The sequence below is a fragment of the Vipera ursinii genome (genome assembly GCF_947247035.1).
Source record: "Vipera ursinii genome assembly, chromosome: 3".
Lineage (NCBI taxonomy): Eukaryota > Metazoa > Chordata > Lepidosauria > Squamata > Viperidae > Vipera > Vipera ursinii.
In genome coordinates this window covers 9,570,126-9,587,408 of record NC_139516.1, presented here as the reverse complement: position 1 = coordinate 9,587,408, position 17,283 = coordinate 9,570,126, and the positions used below count along the sequence as shown (strand labels likewise).

Genomic DNA, 17,283 nt, shown 5'->3' with positions numbered 1-17,283 from the left:
TTAACAATGGTCTGGTCTCAATTACTGTCATATAAGTGAGAACTTACTTTGTTCAAGGGCTGCCTCTCATATCTTATTTTGACATCCTCCTCATATCTTATTTTGACGTCCCATAAGAGTTTCTACCCTCTGGGATGAGAGGTTTTGAGGGATGTCCTCAGAAGGAAAATGTGTGGAGACCAGAGAGAAAATACTCACGGTAGCAAATATAAGGTGAATCTATGGAATGATCAGGAGATTTATAATATCCCGGACTGCACCTCTCACAGTTAACGCCCGTTGTGTGATGCTGGAAAATAATTCATCTGTTAGCTGCCATTACTTTGAGGCACCATCAATCAACCAAACAAACAAACTGCATTCAGTGGTAGAGCAGTAGAGAAAAACATCAAAGTCACAATTAATTAGGATTTTAAAAAAAGAAATTCTCCTAAAATACAGGTAGTCCTCGACTTAACAACAGTTCGTTTAGTGACCGTTCAAAACTACAACGGCACTGAAAAAATTGACTTATGACTGTTTTTCACACTTACAACCACTGAGCACTTGGTCACCTGATCAAAATTTGGATGCTTGGCAACTGGCATGTGTTTATGACCGTTGCCGTGTCCCGGGGTCACGTGATGGCAGCTTTTGTGACCTTCTGACAAGCAAAGTCAATGGGGAAGCCAGATTCACTTAACAACCGTGTTGTGGTCGTACGTCAAGGACTTACCTATCTCTAAAGAGAATTAGAGGAAATACTATGTACAAACGAAAGTCCCACCTGGCAATCAATGCAGACACCTCCTCCTTCAAACTGGTCGTAATGATTTTTGCTGGCCTTTTGACGGTCAATCTCTGGGTCATAATAGCAATCATAGGCATGGCCATTGCAGTTACAGGCTGAAATAATAGAAAAGGTGATTAGAAAGCTAGCTAGCTAGCTAGCTAGCTAGCTAGCTAGCTAGCTATTTATTTATTTATTTATTTATTTATTTATTTATTTATTTATTTATTTATTTATTTATTTATTTATTTATTTTTGGGACTTATATGCCGCCCTATCTCCCAAAGGACTTAGGGCGGCTTACAACAATAAAAAAACAACAATACAAAAATTAAAAACGAATTAAATAACAGCCCCAAAATAAATCAACTACAGTTAAAAATTAAGACATATTTAAAAACCCATCATCAATCCAGGTCAGCCTGATGGAAGAGGGCCCTGCTTGCAGTAGCAGAATTGCTGATACGACAAAATCTAACTTTAAACTGATGCACACATTTGCTTATTACAAAATGCTGGTTAATCACTAACATTTTTCTAGTAATACTACTACACGCACAAAAAGTCTGAGGGCTAGGAATATGAAAACAGTGCTTTGTTTGTTGTTTTACTGAATCCAGAAACTCACATATGTTTCAGATTGCAGGAAAATTAATAAATGATCCACAACTTGTTTAAAACACTATAGGTAATCCTCAACTTACAACCATTCATTTAGTGACCGTTCAGAGTTACAATGGCACTAAAAAAAAGGTTGTTTTTAGAGATTTCCGGCCCTGCGCAGCAGCTGAGGGGTTCGGGACCCCATGCCCTCCGGCTGAGTTTCTTCCTGTTAGGGGACCCTAAATGGGCCAGAAGCTGCCCCAGAGAGGTGGCAATGAAGGAAGGAAGTCCCAGGGACCTCGGAGAGACAGCGGTCGACCCGATCGGTCCAGGAGAAGCCTTCCAGAAACCAACAGGAGAAAGGGTAGTCTAACTTCAGAGTCTAGCCCAGGGGTCGGCAACCTAAAAAAGAAAAAGAGCCACTGGGAACCGGTTCCATCACAAATTAAAAAAAGAGGGAGCCGCGTGCGTGTGTCCATGCACGCGCATGCGCAAAAAGGTTTTTTGCGCATGCGCGGACGCACGCGGCTGCCATTTTTTTAAAAATGAGATGGAACCGGTTCCCGGTTGCCCGATGGCGACGGCCCGTCTGCAAAGCTGCCGCTTTCGGCAGCTTTGCAGACGGGCCGTGGCAGCTTCCTCAAAGAGCGGCGCCCCTGCCCATTCCGAGAGGTGCGCGCGCACCTCTCCGAACGACCGGAGGTGCGCGCGTACCTCCGCGCGAATGGGCAGCGGTGCCGCTCTTTCAGGAAGCCCGCCGCGGCCCGTCTGTGAAGCTGCCGAAAGCGGCAGCTTAGCAGACGGGCCGCGGCAGCTTCCGCAAAGAGCGGCGCCCCTGCCCATTCCGAGAGGTGCGCGCGCACCTCTCCGAACGACCGGAGTTGCGCGCGCACCTCCCCAAACCTTTGGGGAGGTGCGCGCGTACCTCCGTGCGAAGGGGCAGCGGCGCCGCTCTTTAAGGAAGCTGCCGAAAGCGTGGAGTTGTCGTTGTTGTTGTTTTCCCAGCAGTTACGTCCCCCAACTGTTGCAGCAGTACAAAGCCTGCCTTCCCGACCGACGACACGCGGCCGACGCCCCAAGGGACTTTAGCGAGGAAACTGAGGAAAGTTCGTTGCGCGGCTGCCCCTCCCCCCACCCCCGCCGGCCTCCTCTCCTCTCCTGCCGCTCGAGACGGGACGGGAAGCCCCGCCCGCTCAGCTTCTCAAACTTAATTTCCAACGGGCAACTTCGACTTCCGCTTCGGGGGGGGGGAAGCGCCCGGCCGAGTTTGCGCAGGGAGCCCGCCAGCGCGCGCTGCTGCGCACGAGTCTTTCCTCCCCCCTCCCCACCCACCACCACTCCCAACTCCCGCCCGTCTCGAGAGTCTATAGGCGGGGGAGTTTTCCAAGCGCCGGAAACTTGTCCGAAAGTTCCGAGAAGCAAAAAAAAAAAAAAAAACACAACCTCCCCCGCCCCACCCCGTTGCCAGCGGCGGCGTTTTTACGGGTTCGGCGTCGCTCGGAGTGAAGTGGCGTGAGGGAGTGAGTGAGGGAGGGGGCCATGTCCGGCGCCTCCAACGTAGCCGCTATGAAGAAAGTGGTGCAACAGCTGCGGCTCGAGGCCAGCGTGAGCCGCGTGAAGGTGAGCCCCGGAGTGGGGCGGAGACCCAAGGCCGCCCGCTCGCTCGCCGGCCCGTCGGAGCGCCTCGGCCGCCATTTGCGCACCTCGGGGGAGAAGGCTGCGTGGGCGCTCAGTTTACGGCAGTTTACGAAAGCGGCAGCTTCCTGAAAGAGCGGCACCGCTGCCCGTTCGCGCGGAGGTACGTGCGCACCTCCCCAAAGGTTTGGGGAGGTGCGCGCGCACCTCCGGTCGTTCGGAGAGGTGCGCGCGCACCTCTCGGAATGGGCAGGGGCGCCGCTCTTTGCGGAAGCTGCCGCGGCCCGTCTGCTAAGCTGCCGCTTTCGGCAGCTTCACAGACGGGCCGCGGCAGCTTCCTCAAAGAGCGGCACCGCTGCCCATTCGCGCGGAGGTACGCGCGCACCTCTCCAAAGGTTTGGGGAGGTGCACGCGCACCTCCGCCCATTCGGGGAGGTGCGCGTGCACCTCTCCAAACGGGCGGTGCCACTCTCCATTTGGAGAGGTGCGCGCGCACCACTGCCCGTTGGAAGAGGTGCGCGCGCACCGGGCGGCTGGGAGCCGCAAGAGACGGCTCAAAGAGCCGCATGCGGCTCCGGAGCCGCGGGTTGCCGACCTGTGGTCTAGCCCAAGCTGTAAGCCAGGGCTTTTCAACCAGTGGTACGGGTACCACCTGTGGTACATTGGCACCTGGCAGGTGGTATGAGACCATCCTAGAAAAGTGGTAGCGGGGGAGGGGAATGAGCTGAAACGATGGTAGCACCGCACAAGCCTGAGCAAGAGACGGCTGGAGCTGCAGGGCTGTCAGGGCTCAGCAGAAGTGCCAGGATCAGCGCTTCTTCGGGGCTGTCAGGGCTCAGTGGAAGTGCAAGGATTAGCGCCAGCTCCAGCTGGAGCTCAGTGCTCATCCTAGTGCCTCTGCTGAGCCCAGAAGAAGCGCCAATCAGCTGGAATGTTGCAGCATCCCCATGGTCTTGTGATATATATTGAGATGCTTGGCAACTGATTCATATTCATGACGGTCACAGTGTCCCAGGGTCATGTGAAGTGACCAAAACCTCCTGCAACCACCCAGCAGAGGGGGGGAAAATAAAAACCAAACACCCCACCCCATCCCCGCTGCCAATCCTCAACAGAAACGCTCACAACAATGAAAACCTTGGACAGGAGGAAGAGCATCGTCGAGCAGAGAGGCAGGTGTCTTGCTTGGCTGTGGCTTGGGGGGCACTTTTTTCAGTGCCATTGTAACTTCGAACAGTCACTAAGCAAACTGTTGTCAGTCAAGGACTACCTGTACTTCATCACTTTTTTCCTTTTTGCGGGGGGGGGGGGTCCATCAAGTTTTTGACACCTTGCTAGGTGACTGGTGGTACTCAGATGTTGCCATATCCTAAAAGTGGCACAATGGGTGAAAAGGTTGAAAAGCCCTGCTGTAAGCAACCGAAGTTAAAAGCACTATTTTAAGCTGATTGTAAACAGTGTGCTTGAATCTGGGTAAGAACATCAATTTTCTCTATCCTACCTATCAACTTTCCTGAAGGGAGGGGGGGAAAAGAAGCAAAAACCTCTGAAAGTGAAGGAGGGGTTTTTTGCCCCACCCTTTTGCTAACAGAAGCGGCAAATTGAACTTTTTATGGAGGACTAAAATCTGAAAAATGGACCTGACACCTACTGGTGGATGAGGATTATGACATCTATGGCTTTCATGTAGTAGGGCTTGGTAAAATCTGGAAAACTCATCTCTACTTGTGACCTTCAAATAACAATAGAGAACAGCTGTGACAAAAAAAGAAAATAATCTGGGCTGTAGATAAAATGAGACTTACAAACTTTAGGGAACAAAAAAAAAAGAACTTATTTTGAATTCTCTGGATTATAAGTATTTATTTAACTCTGACCTCAAAGCTATTTCCAGAGGGGGGAAAAAATCGGGATTCTTGGTTATCATGGAAAATCAGAGATTTATAGAAAGAACCTATAAAAAAAACTTTTCAAGAGGAAATAGATGATATGTTGCAACTAATTCAAATAACAATGATTTCAACAAAGAAGTATGATTTAATCCAAGTGGAAAAAAATTTACAAGAAATACTGGATTTGGAAAAAAAACAATCTATATTTCAACACTACAAAATAAACTTGAGGATAAGAAAAAAGAGTGGATTAAACGAACTGCAGACATGCCAGGGAAAACGCTAGAACTGGAGAGACAAAAAATGACAAGAGAAGCAGAGAGAAAAAGAAGGAAAAAGATTCTCAATAAAAATGAGTGGGCAAATGCCTCTAACAAAGATACTATACTTGACTTACTTTTTACATCTATAGTAACCTATAAGAATATGGAAAGTTTTTTTTTACTCAGCAGAACATATTGATTAAGAAAGAGACATTGGGCAAAAGAAAAAGGCTAAAGTGAAAATTAAGAAAATAGATGATGGGGCCTATCAGAGAGAATATTTAAAAAAGAAACACTTATTTGAGAATGGTTAAAGAAATAGAAAAATTTTGGATGCGAATTTGACTTTAAGAGGGAGGACCCCTCAAGTAACATAGTGCTTTCTTTTTCTTTCTCCTTTTTCTTTTATTTTTGGATATGAGTAATATAAAAGAGTTGGAATGGCCTATATAAAGGAAATGCTTTAGATATCTAAAGGTGATTGACTTTAATAAAATTATAAATGGATTAAAAAATGTTTTGACTAAGAGCGAAAAGACTAGAGGATTAGGTTTATTAAATGGAATATTTTAAGATTAAATACATTTTCAATTATGGTAAAAAAAGAACAAAAAAATTGGAAGTAAGTAAGTAAGTAAGTAAGTAAAAGGAGGAACCTGCCCCAGTTTACATCGGGGAGGACTGTGTAGAGAGAGGTTCCTCCTTTAAATTTCTGGGAGTCTACCTCTGTGAAGATCTGACCTGGATAGTTAACACAACCCAGGTGGATAGAAAGGCCCAACAGAGGCTTCACTTTCTTAGGGTCTTGCGGAAGAACAGGGCAGAACAACGGCTTATGACCCTCTTTTACCGGTCTACTATAAAGAGCGTCCTCTCGTATGGTATTGTGGTTTGGTATGCTGGCCTGACAGCCGCGGATAGGAAAGTATTACAGAGGGTAGTGAGCACCGCACAAGACATTGTGGGCTGTTCCCTGACACCACTGGATGTCATCGCCAGGGCTCGTTGCCTTGGAAGAGTGAGGAAGATTCTCAGGGATGACTCACACCCTGGACGGTATCTCTTTACTCTACTACCATCCGGTAGGAGATACAGGAACATAGCCAGCCGTACCAACAGGCTGAAAAATAGCTTTTATCCGTGGGCTGTTAGGCTTTTAAATGGGACATAATCTTATGCAGAATTGACTTGGGAGGCCGGTGTGTGGTGTAGTGGGTTCACATGGTGTGGTAGGATGAAGGGTTTGTTGTCACTGTCTGTTGGGGGGAGAGAGCACGGGGGGGGGGAGGCTCAGCTAATCTCAATGTACACATGTTGTACTTTGACAATAAAGGTTTATTATTATGTGTTAGCTTATAGGAAATAGGGATTTAAGTTGTATACTATCTTTTTATTTTGTTCTTTTTCTTATTCTCGTTCTTCTTTCTCATTTTAGTCTTATTTATTCCTTAAGAAAGGTAAAAGTATTGGGTTGGTTTACATGAGAAAAAATAGATTTAAACATTTAAATGCAATTAACTCTGAGAAAATCTTAACCAGTAAAAATGTTTAGAACATTGTGGGAGAAACAAATGTAAACAAGAACTGTAAACAGGATATATGATGAGACAATCAGAATGACTAGATAGAAAAGGAATACTATTTTGAAGTGATTACTATGTGTAGAAATATTAGAAAACTTTTATACTGAATTATCATTTATTAAAACAATAAGAATTGTATTAACTTAAGGTTGGTAAAAGAACACACTTTGGGGAAAAGAGGAAATCAAGTAAAGTTATCATGTGGATTATGGATTATAGAATTTAGTTGTTAGTGAATGTTTGTTAAATGTAAACCCAGACAACGCACTGTCTACCGAATATTAAGGTGATTGTGTTAAAAAATTAATAAAACATACTTTAAAAAAAAGTAGGGGGAACTGGACAGAATGTTAGGCTCCTACAATGGGAACCACCAGAGGAGTATTGCAGGTGATCCAATCAATGAAAAGAACAGGGTTCAACATTTTGAACCAACACACCCAAAAGAGAGTGTGTGTTACTGCAAGGTAAATATGCAGGTAGACCACAACAGAGCCCAAAATTTCTGTTGCTAAGTGAAACATTTGTTAAGTGAATTTTGCCCCATTTTACGACCTTTCTTGCCACTGTTAAGTTAAATCACTGCAGATGTTAAGTTAGTAACACGGTTGTTAAGTGAACCCGGCATCCCCATTGACTTTGCTTGTCAGAAGGTCACAAAAGCAGATCACATGGCCCCGGGACACGGCAACCGTCATATATATGACGGCGTCTGAATTTTGATCACGTGACCATGGGGATGCTGCAATGGTTGTAAGTGTGAAAAACGGTCCTAAGTCCTTTTTTTCAGTGCCGTTGTAACTTTGAATGGTCACTGAACGAACTGTTGAGGACTGCTTGTACTGTAGAATGGGTTTTTAAGAGATTCTGATCATTTTCTTTTTTAATTTTCCCATCTGAGGACTGGAGTTTTCTTAGCCCTTAATTGCTCAAGATGGAAAAGGTAACTGTTGTTGTTCTTGAGAGGGAAATGTGTGCAACTGTGTTTGTTAATGAGTGTGAGTGTGAGTGTGTGTGCATGTGTGTGTGTGTGTGTGTTTGTGTGTGTGTGTGTGTCTGGCAGGATATTGAACAAGGCTACAGATCCTAGTTCAGGGGTAGGCAACCTCGGCCCTTTTATGACTCGTGGACTTCAACTCCCAGAATTCCTGAGCCAGCAAGGCTCAGCTTGGAAACCTCTCCCTTTCCCCTCAGCATGGCTGGCTCAGGAATTCTGGGAGTTGAAGTCCACGAGTCATAAAAGAGCCAAGGTGGCCTATCTCTGTCCTAGTTGATAGTCTTTAATTTAAAAGTCTGCCTGTTTCAAGGCTCTCTGATTCATAGCTGATTTGAAAATAAAGAAACTTTATAAGACCGGGGGAGAAAAAGGTTCTTTTGACTGTTTTTCACACTTACGACCATTGCCGTATCCTGATGATCACGTGATCAAAATTCAAATGCTTGGCAACTGGCATGTATTTATGACAGTTGCACTGTGCCGGGGTCATAAGATCATTATTTGTGATCTTCTGACAAACAAAGTCAATGGGGAGGCCAGATTCACTTAACGAACACATAATTAACAACTGCAATGATTCACTTAACAACAGTGGCAAAAAAGGTTAGACATTGGGCAAAACTCACTTAACAACTGCCTTACTTAGCAAAGGGAATTTAGGTCTCAGCTGTGGTCATAAGTTGAAAACTACCTGTATTTCATTATACCTGTCCATAAACTATTGCCAATCATTTTTTTCAATTTCCTTGGGTTGAACATAATTTCCTTAACTTTTAGCATAATGAGTAATTTTTTAAAAAATTTTTACAAATTTTTAAATTTTTTCTAGCCTTTCTCATTTTAATTAAGCTAAGTTTGCTTTTAGCAAAGCTGTTCCACTTTCACAAATACTGTTGGTTGCCCCTTTTCTGTACTGTTTCTACCCTGTAAATTTTCCATCCCTTTCCCTATCTTTCTTCCTCAGTTATTTTCCTAATAACCTTTTGTACTGAATTGGTCTTCTTCAAACTGAACTCTTATTGCTCTCAATTCAAGGCACCGTGTAAATATTCCATCTTACTTTCTGTTACAAGATAATAACAAAATAATAGAAAAGCACAGCTTACAAAGCGAAGTTATGTTTGACCCTCTCAAAAATTCACTGTTTAATGTAGCATTATTGCACAATAAATATCTCAATATGAAAGCAGGCCAAGGTTTTTGCTCTAAGTTCTCTAATTATTCGATATATAAGATTGACTGAACTGTCCAGCCCCAAGTGCCATCGACTCAGGCCCTGTTATTAATGAATGAATGAATATCCCACCTTTATTACTTTCTAGGAAAATATAAATAAAATATAATGCTGTGCATCATACAGAGGAGGTTCTGCACTAACGGAAAGATCCCAACGCTATAATATTTTATTATAAAGTTGTAATAAGTATTGATTAGCCCTTGGGCCATATCAAAGTGCAAAGTTCCAGCAACAAATTGTTACTAAAATTTGATAAAAGCAACTTAAAATGGAATTTGATAAAATACAGTTTTAAATGGAATTAGAATAAAATACAATTTAAAATGAAATGGTAATAAAATACAATCTAAAATGAAATTGTAATAGTGTACAATAATTTAAGATATAGATAAAATATGATAAAATTATATTCCAGAGCTACCCTTGCAATCTACCCCAATCAATCCCACGTATGCAGATCTCAACTGAACCCCATTTTGTTTAGGTACTGTGCTACGTTAAATGTTATTTTCAAGTTCTGGCTGGACATAAGGTAAGTTGTTTTGATATGGGGATCCCAATGGGTCATTCGTTTGGTATATAGACCAGGATACCTGTCTCTCACCCTCTTATACAGGCAACAGTCAAATAGGATGTGAGCCAGGTCTTCTACCTCTGCCGCTCCGCAAATGCAGAGACGCTCATTGTAGGGTATAGCATGAAATCTCCCATATCTGACCATTGTGTCAAGCTGTTCGAATCTCGCTCGCATAAAGTTGTAATCTTTTTGTTTCAATATGCACAACCTCCTATACAGTATATGATACACAGCATTTGCTATTTAGTTTTTCATCCACATTGTTGAGATCCTTGCATTTATTCTTCTTTTCGGCCGTCCTGGATAATTTAATAACATGTGCAAGCATCACCCATACCTTGATCAAAGTAAAAGTAACATTTTCTTTGAACTGAACCCTCCACCAAGTGACTTCAAGCAGGTTTTTTTTTTTTGGCAACAACACCAGTACTTTTCCATTGTGTTGTTCTGGGCTGTTTTGTCAGCTTCCCGCTCTAAGCTTCAACCCTGTGATTGTTCCGATCTTTTCCATTTCCAGAACTACCAGGTGTGACCTTCCTTAGTTCTTTTGAGTCCAGTCCAGGTCTAATTTCTCTAGGTCAAGCATCCTTGAACAGTGCCAGAAACGTCAACAGATGTAAAACAGCAGGAATCCCGTGAAGTGCTGCTTAATATTAAGGCCCAGAACCAATGCTGCTTGCCAACTTGGAAGGGGAAAAGGTTGATTTGAACATTTAAAATGTCTTAAAAGTTGACTTGTTCAGAGCCAGCTTGCTTCCAGATGCCAACTGGGTGGCAAAGGATTTCTTCTGAGTCAGCCCCAAGTGAAAAAGGATTCACTCAGGAACTGTGTTGATCGATACCTCAGACGTAAAAAAAAAAAAAGAAACCAAAATCTTTTTTTGGTCGTAAAATGGGGCAAAACTCACTTGACAAATGTCTAACTTAGCAACAGAAATGTTGGGCTCAAATTTGGCCTTAAATCAAGGACTACTTGTAATTAAACTAAGGAGACACAACTAGGCTCAGTGCAATTTCTCTGCGAATTCTCCTCCCAGGCCCCCTAAATTAGCTCTTCTGCAGCTACATAATCATCTCCGCTCTTCTCAGCCAAGATCCTTTGTGAATCAATCCAATTCTAAACACATTCACACAATGGCTGGGCAAGTTATTTTCTCCCTCTGGTTGGGAAAGAAGAGATTAAGATGCAAATGGGTGCCTCTTGCTTACAAAGCCAATGGCACTGTCTATCAACCCTCCATGGTCAGCAGAACATCATATGCATTTGTTTCTGGTTTTGCAATGACTTATGTCGTGAGCCTTAAATAAAGATAAGGCAGAGAAAAAAGCATGAAGGTAGGTGGAAGGTGTCCATTCTGTTTATTATAAAACTTACGTTCACATTCATTGGCACTGTCGGTAGTGGCTGGTTTCCAAGGCAACTGGTTGAATCCTGGACAACAGTGATCACACGACCCACCACAGGTATTGTGTTGACAGTCGCACTGCAACCTGCAAATGAAAGGACAGTGAATCCAATGCAAAAAGTCTGTCTGGATGTATCACACCAATTGCTTTTACATGACCCTGAATTTTGGAGTACCATCTGGCCTACTGTATGTTCTCCGTGGTCTATCATGGTCTACAGAATAACAGAATTGGAAGAGATTGTGGAGGTCTTCTAGTCCTATTCCCTGCTCAAGCAGGAGACCCTATACCATTTCAGACAAGTGGTTATCCAGTCTCTTCTTGAACACGTCCAGTGATGGAGCGCCCACAACTGCTGGAGGCAAGCCTTTCCACTGATTAATTGTTCTCACTGTTAGGCATTTTCTCCTTAATTCTAGGTTGCTTCTCTCCTTGATTACTTTCATCCATTGCTTCTTGCCTGCCTTCAGTTGCTTTGAAGAATAGGTTGACCCGACCCCCCTCTTCTTTGTGGCAGCCCCTCAAATATTGGAACACTGCTGTCATGTCACCCTTAGTCCTTCTGTTCATTAAAGTAGACATACCCAGTTCCCGCAAGTGTTCTTCATGTGTTTTAGCCTCCAGGCCTTACTCTTAAAATGATTGATACTGTTTCTCCGTGAGTGGAAAATACAGATCACACAGTGGTAAAGGATCTCAGAATGTACTTTTTTAAGCCTTTAAAATTTATCACTCGTTTATCCGAATATAAAACAGAAAGAAAATGAAAATAACGGGAAACCTGGGGAGGAAAAAGGGAAAAGAAGAAAGTGGGGGATAGAAGGGGGGGGGAAAGGTGTTGACTTCCGACTCTTTTTAGCACAACTCAAAATAATAACGTTACAGCCTCAACTTTTTATTTTCGCACAATAATATATATACCAGCCATTTCCATAACAGCAATCCTATCCCATCGGCAAAACCAAAATCAAAGGTTTCATTTCCCCCCCCCATCGCAAGCACAAAATCCAGAAGTGATTTCCAAATGGAGAACGTCCTTTTTGTGTGTGTGTGTGTGTACCTGGCTTACCTGTATGCCCTTCAGCTTTGGATTTTATCAGATGAGACTTGCAGGGTGTTTTTTTTAAAGGCAATTCTGAAAGTTCCTGGCAAGAATTTTGTCTCGTCTACTGGTTTATCAAGAGGTGACCTCATGTTACAAAATTCCATTCCCCAGTACCGCCCAAAGAAAATACTGTCAGCTGCATGGTTAATAAAGTCCTGTCCCAAGCTTTTATCTCTACAATTACTCATTTCCCCCTTGAGGTCTGCCTCTGCCTCCCTTGGCACACACACGTACACTTCGCAGTGTTCGCTTGTTCACAATCCAGGACTTAAAAATAGTTACATCTTCTATTTAAAAAAATAAACACCGATGTACCAACGGCTACAGGAATTTCAAGGGAGCATCTACTTCTGCATGTAACTACTACTAGTCCTTGGTGACTGTTCAAAATGAAAAAAAGTGACTTATTCACACTTTTTTCCACACTTACGATGACTGCAGCATCCCCGCGGTCACATGTTCAAAATTCAGATGCTTGGCAAGTGATTCATATTTATGACGGCTGCAGTGTCCCGGGGTTATGTGATCCCCTTTCGTGACGTTCTGAAGAGCAACATCAATGGGGGAGCCAGATTCATGAAACAACCGTGTGGCTAACTTAACAGCTGCAGTGATTCACTTAACAACTGTGGCAAGAAAGGTTGTAAAATGGGTCAAAACTCACTTAGCAGCAGAAATGCCAGGCTCAATTGTAGTTGTTAAGTCAAGGACAACATGGTTTGGGTGCCATCTTCTCTAGAAGAGAAGTTTCATTTGTGAAGCCAGGTATTATGGCTTAGTGTTGGGTATACTCACACTCTTATAGGTTTAAATAATCAGGCTTAGAATGATACAGGAATGATATGTAGAAGAAATAAAACCAAATCCTTCTGTAATCATCAGAACAAAGATTATGGTATCTGAGTGGGTGCAAAAAGTTATTTTAATTTATAATTGTAACCTGCAAATTTGCCCCTTTCCCATGAAATTTGCAAAAGTGCAAATACACATTGAGGCATCCCCAAAATCTTGCACCATATGTTTGAAATAGTTGTCTCTTCTATTTGGGATAGCTGTGCTTATACAAAATAAACAAAAATAATGTCCCCTATGCATATAACCTTGAAGGAATGCAATGAATGTATAAATATATACGGTAGGTTGGAATCACATTCCTGGTTGTGTTCCAGGTTTCAAAATCACTTAGGATTTATTGATCAAGGTTATTTGATGAATTATTATTCAGTAAACATTGCCAGGGAGAGTTACCTAAACAATTTTCTTAATGCAATGGACTAGGATGAGTGCAAAAATTAGACACAAAAGGGAATGTAACAACAACAACAACAACAACATTTTAAGAAGATACCTGGTTGATACTTAGGATGCTGGCAGCAACCCGTGTCAACCGCTAGCGCCAGTCAGTTTGAGTGTTCAGTTGACTGAGTTTCATGTTTTATGAAGTAAAGGTTTTATATAATAATAATAATGAAGAAACCTTGGAGGTCTTCTAGTCCAACCCCCTGCTCATGCAGGAAACCCAAAAGACAAATGATTGTCCAGTCTCTTCTTAAAAACTTCCAGTGTTGGAGTATTCACAACTTCTGGAGGCAGATTGTTCCACTGATTAATTGTTCTAACTGTCAGGAAGTTTCTCCTTATTTCTAGGTTGCTTCTCTCCTTGACTAGTTTTCATCCGTTGCTTCTTGTCCTGCTTTCAGGTGCTTTGGAGAATAGCTTGACTCCCTCTTCTTTGGGGCAGCCCCTGAAATATTGGAACGCTGCTATCATGTCCCCACTCGCCCTTCTCTTCATTAAACTAGACATACCCAATTCCAGCAACCATTCCTTGTATGTTTTAGCCTCCAATCCCCTAATCATCTTTGTTGCTCTTCTCTGTACTCTTTCTTCTCTGTACTCTTTTACATCGCAGTGACCACAACTTTTAATAAACTCAATGAGTCCATCTATGGTAACTGATTCAAAAATGTCACCGATGTTCTGCTCCAATATTCTTGTATCTCATAATCTGGGCTGGCCCTTTGTATTGATGGTGAATTAAACTGCATGAATGAATGCAAAAGAACACTGGAGAAATAAGGAGAAATTTCCTGACAGTGAGAACTATCAATCAATGGAATGACTTGCTTTCAAGAGTTTTGGGTGCTCCAACACTGGAGGTTTTTGAGATGAGACTGGACAACAATTTGTCCGAAATGGAATCGGGTTTCTGGCCTGAGCAAGGAGTTGGACTGGAAGGCCTCCAAGGTCCCTCTCAACTCAGGAAGGAAGGAAGGAAGGAAGGAAGGAAGGAAGGAAGGAAGGAAGGAAGGAAGGAAGGAAGGAAGGAAGGAAGGAAGGAAGGGTGGGAGGGAGGGAGGGAAGGAGGGAGGGAGGGAGGGAGGAATCTTTCCCATGTACACATCTGATTATTGGACAGGTTAAAAAAAAAGGAAGGAATAGCTTGAATCACTCCTGAGAATGAAAGACTACTTTTGAAAGGATTAATCTCTTTTCAAAGAAGCATCACCAAATATCCAGCCCTTTTCTCTTTGGTTCACATTCAGAAGGAAGGTGAACTCGAACATATTGCAAAATCCGCTGAAATGTTGCCAGCTCGTATATCATGAGAAAGATAGGAGAAGGATCTGCAAAAACAGATTGTCTCTAGGATGTTGTGGAGAAAAGCAGATTGTTGAAAAGTCCCTTGAAACAGAGTTCTCCAGCACCATTTCGGAGCCTAACAATGGCTATAACACAATTGCAGATATCTTGACCAAAAATGACTGATGAGACAAAAGGGAATGGACACAAGAAAAATGCATTTCCTTCCAAGAAAATGTACATCAAAAACTGGCCTGTCAGATCAAGCTGAAGTTGCAACATTCTTTCCCACAAAATGCAAACCAAATGCTTCTGAATCACTCAAGAGAGGATGTAGAAGCCATGAGGACAACTGTCCACAACAGAACGTGACAAAAAGCACTGAAATCTTCCCAAATCAGGGTGAGGACCGAAGTGAGGAAGAAGGCCCTCCCTCTGTACGGTATAATTCAGCTTTCAGTGCCAGCTCTTGAAATTCGGAAGGCATTTTTTTCCGGAACAACTTCAGATAATGAAGTTTCATTTGTTGTTCAGTCACAAGCCGTAAAAAAAAAAACTGTTCATAGAGAAGGTGCAGCATCAAAACACACCTTTAAAAGGAACCAAAGCAAATGACGCTTTGCAGGTAGTCCTCAACTTACGACAGTAATTGTGCCCGGAATTACGATCATAAATCATGATGGTTGTTAAGCAGGTTGCCAGGTGACCATACCCTGATTTTATGACCCTTTTTTTTTAGCAGCTGTTAAGTGAATTGTCACAATAGTTTAAAGACAGGGATCTTCAAACTTGGTCCTTGTGGACTTCAACTTCCAGAATTCCTCAGCCGGGTATGCTGGCTGAGGAATTCTGGGAGTTGAAGTCCACAAGTCATAAAAGGGCCAAGTTTGAAATCCCATGGTTAAAGAGAATCCATTTCCTGCAATGGGGTTTTCTGCCAAAAAAGAGAAAATCAATACAAGCCAGTTGCCAAGCACCCAAAATGCAATCATGTGACCAGGGGCCACAGGGCAGCCATCAAAACTTCGAATCTGGATCATAAGTAGCCCTGTGGGGTTCCATCATCATTTTGAACGGTTGCTAAGCAACTAGTCGTACGTCAAGGATTGCTTTCAGAGATGAGATTTAGCAATTTTTGAGAAAATTATATACCCTAATACAGGTAAGTCCTCAACTTACAACCATTCGTTTAGTGACTGTTCAAAGTTACAACAGCACTGAAAAAAGCAACTTATGACCAGTTCTCACACTTATGACCATTGCAGCATCCCTATGGTCACGTAATCAAAATTCGGATTCTTGGCAACTGACTCATATTTATGATGGTTGCAGTGTCCCGGAAGGGGTCATGTGATCCCCTTATGCGAACTTCCGACAAGCAAAGTCAATGGGGAAGCCAGATTCACTTAACAAGCGTGTTACTAACTTCCTAACTGCAGTGATTCACTTAGCAAATGTGGCAAGAAAGGTCATAAAATGGGGCAAAACTCACTTAACAGATGTCTCACTTACCAAAAGAAATGTTGGGCTTCATTGTGGTCGTTAAGTCAAAACCCCATAAACCCCCACATTGCCTGGTGACAACAATCAAATGAGTCACTTGATGGGGTCCATAGCTTTCTAGGGTCCCCAGATCCATTGACAAAACCATGTCTTTGGGGTCTTGTGAAAGAGTGCTAAAGTGGGGGACAATATGTTCTACGGGCAGGGATCCACCACAGAGAAGGTCCTTCTTGGTCATGCCAGAGGGACCTCCTTATGAGAGGAGAAGTTATAATCCTCCTAGGAGAAGTTATTATAATGTTTGGCTTGAAAGGACAAATATTCCGATAAATATAAATGCTCCCAATGTAATCATCATCAATCCCCAATCCTTCTTCCTTTTAAATCCAAAATTAAATCCCTTCACCCTGGGCCCTATTCATCAGTCTAGAAATTAAGAAACAAATGCTCCACGTATTTCATTGGCAGAGGTAGCCAACATTTCCAGTTTGCGTAGAGAATGAGCAACCTGCCAACATCCTTCAAAGAGTTTACATTTTTCACTGATGAACATGTACACAATGCAAGAGTAACACAGACACATGCGGTATATCTTGAGTATTCTGCTGGCTTCTCCACTGATGAGTTGTTACTCAAGAGCCTCCCGTAAAATAGCTATTACCAAATACAAGGTTTTAAAAAGCTAGAGATGTAACACAAGATCTTTCATTTGCAGAATGTCGATGGAGATTCTCCGTCATCCAGGTCATGGCTGTCCCAAAGGTGCTTTTCCAAAAGGCAACTGGCAAACTTTCTTGGTTTTTTTCCTTGAAAACATTTGGAAAACTTTGGGAAAAGTGCAAAGAAGAGCAACTAAGATGACTAAGGGCCTGGAGACAAAAACATATGAAGAACAGTTGAAAGAATTGGGTATGGCTTGTTGTTGTTGTTGTTAGTTGCAAAGTCGTGTCCGACCCATCGCGACCCCATGGACAATGTTCCTCCAGGCCTTCCTGTCCTCTACCATCTTCTGGAGTCCATTTAAGCTCATGCCTACTGCTTCAGTGACTCCATCCAGCCACCTCATTCTCTGTCGTCCCCTTCTTCTCTTGCCCTCAACCTTTCCCAGCGTTAGGCTCTTCTCCAGTGA

The 17,283-nt window shown here is 42.9% G+C and overlaps 1 protein-coding gene across 1 annotated transcript in view; it reads right to left on the bottom strand.

The window, feature by feature from the left end:
* LAMA5 (laminin subunit alpha 5) overlaps positions 1-17,283 on the bottom strand; it is a 240,386-nt gene that overhangs the window by 135,314 nt on the left and 87,789 nt on the right. Inside the window, exons 7-9 of the mRNA XM_083360813.1 lie at positions 10,932-11,047; positions 767-885; positions 199-289 (exon numbers count right to left, since the gene is read on the bottom strand). Of these exons, the coding sequence (XP_083216939.1) occupies positions 199-289; positions 767-885; positions 10,932-11,047 (326 nt within the window). The remainder of the gene's footprint in view (positions 1-198; positions 290-766; positions 886-10,931; positions 11,048-17,283) is intronic.